Source organism: Sphaerodactylus townsendi, linkage group LG15 (genome assembly GCF_021028975.2).
Source record: "Sphaerodactylus townsendi isolate TG3544 linkage group LG15, MPM_Stown_v2.3, whole genome shotgun sequence".
NCBI lineage: Eukaryota > Metazoa > Chordata > Lepidosauria > Squamata > Sphaerodactylidae > Sphaerodactylus > Sphaerodactylus townsendi.
Window position 1 is genome coordinate 26,607,244 of NC_059439.1, and position 9,524 is coordinate 26,616,767.

The 9,524-nt window shown below is 51.1% G+C and overlaps 1 protein-coding gene across 4 annotated transcripts; it reads left to right on the top strand.

The window, feature by feature from the left end:
• The first annotated feature begins 242 nt into the window (after positions 1 to 242).
• Positions 243 to 8,816, top strand: AKT1S1 (AKT1 substrate 1). 4 transcript variants are annotated; one of them, XM_048518384.1, is made up of 5 exons: positions 243 to 342; positions 1,183 to 1,649; positions 4,432 to 4,509; positions 5,116 to 5,264; positions 7,819 to 8,816. In XM_048518384.1, exons 2-5 carry the CDS (start codon positions 1,184 to 1,186, stop codon positions 7,960 to 7,962), a joined length of 837 nt encoding a protein of 278 aa, XP_048374341.1. In that variant the 5' UTR covers positions 243 to 342; position 1,183; the 3' UTR covers positions 7,963 to 8,816. The 4 variants fall into 4 exon arrangements, with proteins under 4 accessions (XP_048374341.1, XP_048374343.1, XP_048374340.1 ...); XM_048518386.1 differs by lacking the exon at positions 243 to 342 and adding an exon at positions 348 to 365; XM_048518383.1 differs by lacking the exon at positions 243 to 342 and adding an exon at positions 350 to 386.
• The last annotated feature ends 708 nt before the right edge of the window (positions 8,817 to 9,524 follow it).

Sequence of the window (9,524 nt, forward strand, 5' to 3'; positions counted from 1 at the left end):
CTTACCAGGTTCTCCCCCCGATTCATATATCTCTGTGCCGGGAGCCTTGAGGCTTCTTTCGCCATCTTTGTTACGGGTCACTTTCTCCTGCGTCCCACGTTAGTGGCAGTTTTTTGCGACCGCCATCTTTGTTTAGGGAACAATGGCCTTCTGCCTCCATCTTTTCCTTGGGCACTTCCCCTCCCCCCTCTCTGCGCCATCTTTGTAAAGGGCGCAGCGTGGACGACGTCCTCATGTCTTGTGAGGGCAGCCGGAGGAGGCGGATCTTTGGGAAGGGGGAGGAGAAGAAGGCTTGTTGTTTGGAGGTGGAGGGGGGCTTAAGTGTCCCAGGAGGGGTTAAAGGTGAGAGGTCAGGATTCGGAGGGGTGAGCCTGTATGTGGGAAGGGTGAGCTTGGGGAGGGAGCTCAGAAGGTAATGCCCCCCCCCCCATTCCATCCTTACTATCTCCTAAGGGCTCGGGAGGGGCCAGCCCCGTACCCTTTTCCATGCTTACTCTCCCCTCCCTTTAATGTTGTTGGTTCAGTGATGTCTCCCCCCTTTCGTGGCATGCCTGTAACATTTTGCTTCCTTGCCAGATAATCCAACAGCCTCGGTCTCCTATTCTTACTCTTGCTTCTTCTGCAAGGAATCCTGGAGTTTTAATGGTTTGGGTTTCTCTGCTGCAGCCTGCTAAATTGCATGCCCCTCCCAGGGAGTCCTGGGAACTACCAAGCCCACTAGCTCCTCTGAGTAGACCTTGGACCTCTAGCCCCTTCCAAGTCCACTGGCCCCTTTGAGCAGCCTGAGGAGTCCTTGGCTCCTTTCCTAGCTCCTCTGAGCAGACCCTGGGCTTGTAATGCCTCCCCAACGGAGGAGACCTAATTCCTGTGTTCTTGCTTTGCCCCTCTGTGCAGACCTAGAGCCTCTAGTACTTTTCAAGCCCGCTAGTTCCTTACTGCAGACCCGTGAGTTCTTGGTACTCAGGGGAAAAGAACCAGAATGTCCCGACTTCTTCCCTCCTCCAAGCCAGGAACTCTTGCTTCCCTTTGACAGAACCCAGGAGTTCTGATTTCTGGTCCTGATTGCTCCACCTACTTGACTGAAGGCTCCCCTGGAACCCTTCCCTGATCCCCAGCTTTCCCTGGAAGAAGCAGGAATCTGGTAGTAACCCACATATCCCTTTTCCTCTTGTTCTCTTGTAGGATGACGACCATGGCTGATAACCACAAGGAGAGCTGGGCCGCCCTAGTAGCGGCAGCGGATGGATACCGGCGTCAGACGGGCAACGAAGTGGTGCTGCTCACGGCCTTCAGGGCCCCTCCCCCTGGCGGCTTTGGCTACGCGCAGCATGGAAGTGGGGCCCTGGCTGATGCCGTTCAACGCTACCTCGAAGACATTGCAGTGGTCCACAAGACCACGGCCTTCACTTACGCTGCCCGTCCTCCTGTGGCCCCTCGCCTGTCCCCCAACCATGGCTCCTACTCTCGAAGCTGTCCTGCCACTGGTGCCCCAGGTGAGCCCGCCCCGCACAGGACGCCTCCCCCACAGGGGCCTTCGCCAGAGGCTTTGGGAGGCCACGAGCCTGAAGATGAGGATGATGAAGGAGATAGGAACACACTGACAGAAGGAGAGCAACCAGGTTCGAGAGACCATCCCAGTGACACCACTGGTAAGTCTACTGACATGAAGGTTGTAGAAATGTAGAAGAAGGGGTGTTTGGATTTATACCCTGCTTTTCTCGACTGTAATGAGTCTCAAAGTGGCTTACAAACACTTTCCCTTCCTCTCCACTCCACAGACACCTTGTGAGGTATACTCTGTCTCAGGTAAGGATGTTAGTATGGTCAGTTGAGGTTAAATATACACTAGCTGGTCCAATGGCTGAATTTCTTATTTGTTTTTTGAACTGTGGTATTTGAGGACTACATAATGTGATGTTTATATTTAAAGAGAAAATATTTTGCTAGCCTTTGTCTGTTTCATTGTTTTGTTTATGTAGAGAGTGGGGGTTTGATTCCCCACTCCTCTGCGTGAAGCCTCCTGAGGGACCTTGGGTTAGTCACAGTTCTCTCAGAACTCTCTCAGGCCCATCTTCACAGGGTATCAGTTGTGGGAAGAGGAAGGGAATGTAAGCTGCTTTGAGACTCTTTAAAGGTAGAGAAAAGTGGGATGTAAATCACCTGGCAACTTTTGGGCACCGGCTCTCATCCTCGAGAGCCGGCGTGGTGTGGTGGTTAAGAGCAAGTGGATTCTAATCTGGAGAATCAGGTTTGATTCCCCACTCCTCCACCTGAGCAGCAGAGGCTTATCTGGTGAACTAGATGCGTTTCCACGCTCCTACATTCCTGCTGGGTGACCTTGGGCTAGTCACAGTCCTTCGGAACTCTCTCAGCCCCACCTACTTCACAAGGTGTCTGCTGTGGGGAGAGGAAGGGAAAGGAGCTTGTACGCCACCTTGAGTCTCCTTACAGGAGAGAAAGATGGGGTATACATCCAGACTCTTCTTCTTGGCTCTGCCCCAGCTCAGCCTTGTTTTCTGAACCTTTCGATCTGTTGCTGTCCTGTGAATGGGCCCTCGTCCATCTAGCCAACATGATACTCCAGCTGAGCCCAAACCAGGGCTAAGAAAAGCAGAGGTATATTTAGCTGCCAGGGTCGAGGAGCCCAGGTCAGTGGCATGTCACTCAGCCTGGTACTTGTGATCCGAAACCACTTCTCCCACCCCACAAGGCAGCGTCCCCTCTTTATCCAACGTGGTGCTCTGAAGGGCTGTGCTATCAGTTCCATCTCTGAAGCTGAGCAGATCTAGGATGGGAGGCTGTTTGGGAAACAGCTGGATGTGGCCCTGGGCACTTTGAAGGCAAAGCACTAGTCTGCCTTTTTAACTTTAAAAACAAGTCGCCTCCTCTGACATCAGCAGAGATCTCCCCTGAAACTCCCTATTTTCACCCAGTGATGCATGCTCAGAGGATACGGTCCTGTTTGTTTCACACTGATAATCAGCGCCCTGACCCTGGTAGCCCGTGGACCAGATCAAGAGAAGGTGAAGAGGTGACATGATCGCCCTGTTTAGATATTTGAAAGGATGTCATGTTGGTGGGGGATCAAGCTTGTTTTCTGCTGCTCCAGAGACTAGGTCCGGGAGTCATGGGTTTAAGGGGAAGGAAAAGAGATTCCACTTAAACATTAGGAACAACTTTCTGACTTTCAAGGCTGTTCGGCAGTGGGATTCACTGCCTCGGAGAGTGGTGGAGTCTCCTTCTTTGGAGGTTTTTAAAGAGAGGCTGGATTGGCATCCGTCAGGAGTGTTTGGATTGTGTGTTCCTGATGGCCCTTCAGGTCTCTTCCAACTCTATGATTCTAAGCCCCTCGGAGGTTCTACCTCTGGCCCTCTCAGCTACTGCTGTGGCTTCTCCCCTCCAACTATCTTCAATGTTTGTCTGCTTCTCTGGCTGGTCGACAGCTCCCTCCAGTCTGTTCTCATCAGCCCAACAGCAGGCCTCTTTTATCAGACCATCAGCTCAGACCATCAGCTCATTATCAGACCAAGCCAGTCTGAAGCTGAAAATGCATGCAGCCCCACCTCCCTTGCCCTGGCTTGGTCACAGCTCACAGGAGCAGCAGTGGTGTAGTGGTTAAGAGCAGGTGCACTCTAATCTGGAGGAACTGGGTTTGATTCCCTGCTCTGCCACTTGAGCTGTGGAGGCTTATCTGGTGAACCAAATCAGCTTGCGCACTCCAACACATGTCAGCTGGGTGACCTTGGACGAGTCACAGCTCTTTTGGAGCTCTCTCAGTGACATCCACCTCACAGGGTGTTTGTTGTGGGGGTTGGGAAGGGAAAGGAGATTGAAAGCCCCTTTGAGTCTCCTTACAGGAGAGAAAGGGCAGTCTAAATCCAAATTCTTCTTCTCCTCCTCCTTCCCTTCTTCTTCTTCTCCTCCTGCTCCTTCTCCTCCTCCTTCCCCCTATTAAAATAGAATGATAATTCCTTGAATTAGTGGTTAACACTTGCAGGCTCCTTGGTCAAATTTGCCCCATGAGAATTGGCAGCTATCAGTCTGGCTTCAGCCAAGAGACAAAAGCAATGTCAGGTTATAACAGCAAACACTGTTGGTGGGCACATTCTCAATTTCCAAAGTAGCCTTCGACAAAAAATAGTTGCTGACCTCAAATGCGTAGCGGCGGGGGAGGGTGTGTGTGTTATTTTCTCCTGTCCCCCTCAACAGGCAGGACATTCTCTTCCACCCACTTCTCTTGTGAGCAGAAACGTCGTTCCACGCGAGATTGCGGAGTTTGCAGAACGTGGGAGAGACCAGAAAGGAAAACACACGGAAGCTTAACGCATGTCCATGTAGCTCAGGGCGGACCGCTCGCTTCTTACACCTGTACGAGGCCCCCCTGCACCAACGATCGTCATTTCATTGTTTCTTTTCAAATGCTCCTTCTAGGTCTGTTTGTGATGGACGAGGACTCCCCAAGCCAAGAGTATGAACCTTTCTTCGACTCTGACCCAGAGAGCACTGATGGTGAGTGGGAGCAGAAGAGAATGACAGGCATCCCTGCACACGTTGGGCTTTTTCAGGGGGTTGGTTCCCCATATTTAAAGTGAGTGTGATGCAGTCTGAGAATGCCTTGGTAGAAGAGTTCAAGGACTCTGTACGCTGTCTCACAAAAAGATGTTAGTACAGTCAGTTGAGGTGCAGCAATCAAGAAAGTTGCATGCCTCCACACTAGTATATAATCCTATGCACATGCCGTGTACCTTTCTCTCATTGGTTGGTGTGGGGTTTCCGGGCTGTGTGGCCGTGGTCTGGCAGATCTTGTTCCTAACGTTTCGCCTGCATCTATGGCTGGCATCTTCAGAGGTGTATCGCAGAGAGAAGTCTGTTACACACTGTGTCTAGGTCGGACTTCCCTCTGTGATCCATCTCTGAAGATGCCAGCCACAGATGCAGGCGAAACATTAGCAACAAGATCTACCAGACCACGGCCACACAGCCCGGAAAGCCCACCACAACCAGTTGACTGTCCGGCCATGAAAGCTTTCTCTCATTGCTTTATTGTGGCTTGTTTTAAGTTTTGATTGCTCCTTGTCATTCTAACCTGTTTTGTGCCTTTCTGTTCTTCTCCAGATGGGAGTCTGAGTGAGGAGGCCCCTGGGCAGACAGCCCCTCCACCCCTCAGCCACCAATATGCCAAGTCCTTGCCTGTCTCCGTGCCAGTCTGGGGGTTTAAAGAGCAACGGCAAGAGATGCGCTCCTCTGACGAGGAGAACAGCAAGGTGGGTTGCAGCTGAGGAGGTGGGTTTGGTGGAATGCCCTTAGGGAAAGTGGAGGCATCTCCAGAAGACCAGAGCTTCCTTTGAGCAGGTGGCTAGTGGCGGTGTCTCTGTACAAATGCTTGCAAGCACATCCTTAGGAAAATAGATCCTGTGTACATGACGTGACTTGCAAGTGGAGAAATGAATATTGTGTGTATCATAGAATGATAGAGTTGGAAGAGACCACCGGGGCCATTCAGTCCAACTCCCTGCCATGCAGGAACACACAATCAAAGCACTCCCAACATATGTTCACCCAGCCTCAGTTTAAAAACCTCCAAAGAAGGAGACTCCACCACTCTCCGAGGCAGGGAATCCCACTGTCGAACAGCTCTGACAGTCAGAAAGTTCTTCCTGATGTTTAGGTGGAATCTCTTTCCCTTCACCTTGAATCCATTAGTCCGTGTCCTGGTCTCTGAGGCAGCAGAAAACGTGCTTGCTCCCTCTTCGAATGGCATCCCTTCAAATATTTCAACATAGCTGTCATTGCCCCTGTTCTCCCTTAACCTTCGCTTCTCTAGACTAAACATCCCCAGTTCCTTAAGCCTCTTTTCGTAGGACATGGATTCCAGACCTTTTACCATTTTGGTTGCCCTCCTCTGGACACGTTCCAGCTTGTCAATATCCTTCTTAAATTGCAGTGCCCAGAACTGAACACAGTACTCCAGGTGAGGTCTGACTAAGGCAGAGTAGAGTGATACAATTACTTCCCTTGATCTAGACACTATACCAGTGATGGCGAACCTTTTCGAGACAGAGTGCCCAAATTGCAACCCAAAACCCACTTATTTATCGCAAAGTGCCAACACGGCAATTTAACTTGAATAACCCCCTGCTGTAGCCTCCAGCAAGTCCCACATGTGCTGCTCTGTGCCTCTCTAGCATCTCTGCCGCCTCTGCGCCCCCCCTCCCCCCAGACAGCAGCCACCTCGAGCACAGGCACCAAGCCCACCAGCCAAGTCCTCCCTGCTCGCTAAGGTGCACACACATCAAGTCCAGCGATCCAGGCCAGCCTAGATGTGTGTGTGTGTGGGGGGGCGATTTCCCCCACACACATGACGAACTCTGAGCATGCGTGCCCACAGAGAGGGCTCTGAGTGCCACTTCTGGCACCCGTGCCATAGGTTCGCCACCACTGCACTATACTGTTATTGATGCATTCCAGAATTGCATTGGCTTTCGTGGCTGCCATATCACACTGCTGACTCATGTTCAGTTTGTGGTCTACTCAGACTCCCAGATCCTTTTTGCATGAGGATCGTCCATTCAGTAGTCGAAGAAGCCTTGCTTTTGAAATTTTCTGCTCCTCACAAGAGAAGCTTGAACATGTGTGAACGCCGCTGAGAGAGAAACAGGAGTGCGGGTTGGGCAAAATATTTTGTTCCAGGTGGTGAGGACCACAGATCCTCACGTAGCATCAGTTCCCTTTCCGTAGCAGAAGAAATTCTGGGAAACTGTTTGATAGGCATGTTTCATACAAGATGCACAACAACGCCCTTGCCACATTCCCCTGTGCTCACGCCAAGGGTGGAATGCCTCTTCGAAGATCCTCTATGTGTGAAAGGCAAACTCTATGCTGGGGATAATTAGGAAAGGAATTGAGAATAAAACTGCAAGGATTGTCATGCCCTTATATAAAGCAGTGGTGTGACCGCACTTGGAGTACTGTGTCCAGTTCTGGTCGCCACATCTCAAAAAGGATATTGAAGAGATAGAAAAAGTGCAGAGAAGGGCAACGAGGATGATTGAGGGACTGGAGCACCTTCCTTATGAGGAGAGGCTGCAGCGTTTGGGACTCTTTAGTTTAGAGAGGAGATGTCTGAGGGGGGATATGATTGAAGTCTATAAAATTATGCATGGGGTAGAAAATGTTGACAGAGAGAAATTTTTCTCTCTTTCTCACAATACTAGAACCAGGGGGCATTCATTGAAAATGCTGGGGGGAAGAATTAGGACTAATAAAAGGAAACACTTCTTCACGCAACGTGTGATTGGTGTTTGGAATATGCTGCCACAGGAGGTGGTGATGGCCACTCACCTGGATAGCTTTAAAAGGGCCTTGGACAGATTTATGGAGGAGAAGTCGATTTATGGCTACCAATCTTGATCCTCTTTGATCTGAGATTGCAAATGCCTTAACAGTCCAGGGTGCTCGGGGAGCAACAGCCGCAGAAGGCCATTGCTTTCACCTCCTGCAGGTGAGCTCCCAAAGGCACCTGGTGGGCCACTGCGAGTAGCAGAGAGCTGGACTAGATGGACTCTGGTCTGATCCAGCTGGCTTGTTCTTATGTTCTTGTGTGTGTGTTATAAGCAGAATCCTCTAAAGACAGGGCACTTTCCTGTACACCTGTTGTAGTCCGATGATTCTTTGACAGACTTAAGAAATCTTTCCTTGGGAAACGGCCCTGCTCGCAACCAGTGGGCACAAGAAAGGGGAGAAGCAAGTGGGATATCCGCAAGGGATAACGGGGGAAGAGAGGGGTCACTGACCCCCTTGTTTTGTTCCTCTCCGCAGCATTCGTCCCCCGACCTCGAGAAGATTGCCGCCAGCATGCGGGCTTTGGTGCTGCGGGTGTCGGACGGCACGGAGATGTTCGGCGACCTGCCTCGGCCGCGGCTCAACACGAGCGACTTCCAGAAGCTACAGAGGAAATACTAGCGGATCCGGCAGTCTCTTCCCTCCCTTCCGCCCCCTCCCTCGGTGCCCCCCCCCCCCCCGGTCGGTGGACAGGGTTGGATGTTCCCCTTAAGCCATACAGCCGTATTTCTGAGCGCTTACAAGCTTTAAATTAAAGTGATAACTTTGATTGCACACTATAAGTTGGGATGAGGGAGGGGAGGACTTCTGGTTCCCTTTCCCCCCCTCCCTGAAAAATAAACCCTGTCCCACTTCTTTCTTTCCTGGAATTTCAACGATCCAGCACCTCTTCGCCAGCGGCGAACCCTGCCCTGGTCAAGAGAAAGCGACACTACAGACACACACTACAATTCTGCCCCGGCCCAGTCCAGCCCTGGCTGCTGACGGGTCACTTAAAGTCAGAAGTTTCTCTCTTCCCTTCCCTTCCCTGTGACGAGTGTCTTAAGATCCTTTGCACATAAGCTGGGTTTGTCTATAGAGTTTTTAGTTTTGAGCCGAGTCTCTCTTGTCGGGGAGAGCGAAGAGCGTGGCAGGGGGTCCTGGTTACGTGGCTCCCCCTTCCCACGCGTCAATCTCTCCCGGTTTTCAGAAGTGGTATTTCAGGGTTGTTTTTCTATTGGGGAGGGCGGTGCAAACGTGGGGGGTCACCCCGAGCAGATGGGATGTACAAGTGGCTCTAAGAGTCGCACGCGACCCTCTGTTTTTCCTCCCCCTCTGCTTTCCCGGCGTACTTTTGTATCAGATTCTCGGGGGGCCCTCGGAGGCCCCGGCCCTCTATATTTTTGTCCAAAGATGATTGGTGAATTGGAAGGGGGAGGATGTCTTTGTCTCCTTCCCACCAGCCTACCAGCCAATAAAGAACATACTGACTTTTACCAGCCTTGCTTCCATGTGATCTGATTGGCAGGAAAAGAAACTGGCAAGATGTTTAAGCAGGAGGGGGCTGTACACTTGGAGGCTTGTGGTCGGACCACAAGATTAATGGCAGGCAGTGAAACCTTCATGGTTAGTGTAGCAGAATGTTGGAACTTAACAGAGACTCCAGGGAAGTTCTGCCAACTCACAGAAGAAGCAATTGTTTTTTTTATTCTTAGTTGCTCTGAATGCTGGGATGGTGGAACCAAACAAGTCAGGGTTAAAGTGAGACTTCCACATTTCCATGGATGGACTAAACTAGATTTCTACAAACCACCCAGCTGTAGAATCCTGGTTAAGGATCCTTCGTTGTGGTCCTTCTACTAACCAAAGTTAGGGGAGCGATCTAACCAGAGTTAGTGGAGTGAGAGCCAGCGTGGTTGTAGTGGTTAAGAGCAGGTGGACTCTAATCTGGAGAACTGGGGTTGATTCCTCATTCCTCCACCGGAGTGGCGGAGGCTTATCTGGTGAACCAGATGTGCTTCCGCACTCCTACATTCCTGCTGGGTGACCTTGGGCTAGTCATAGTTCTTTGGAACGCTCTCAGCCCCACCTACCTCTCAAGGTGTCTGTTGTGGGAGAGGAAGGGAAAGGAGTTTGTAAACCACCTTGAGTCTCCTTACAGGAGAGAAAGGGGAGTGTAAATCCAAACTCCTCTTCTTGAGATA

Excerpts from the sequence above, each read along its gene's own strand:
- AKT1S1 (XM_048518383.1), top strand. Across the intron at positions 1,650-4,431 it reads CCATCCCAGTGACACCACTG|GTCTGTTTGTGATGGACGAG; the intron begins GTAAGTCTACTG and ends TGCTCCTTCTAG. Across the intron at positions 5,265-7,818 it reads CTGACGAGGAGAACAGCAAG|CATTCGTCCCCCGACCTCGA; the intron begins GTGGGTTGCAGC and ends TCCTCTCCGCAG.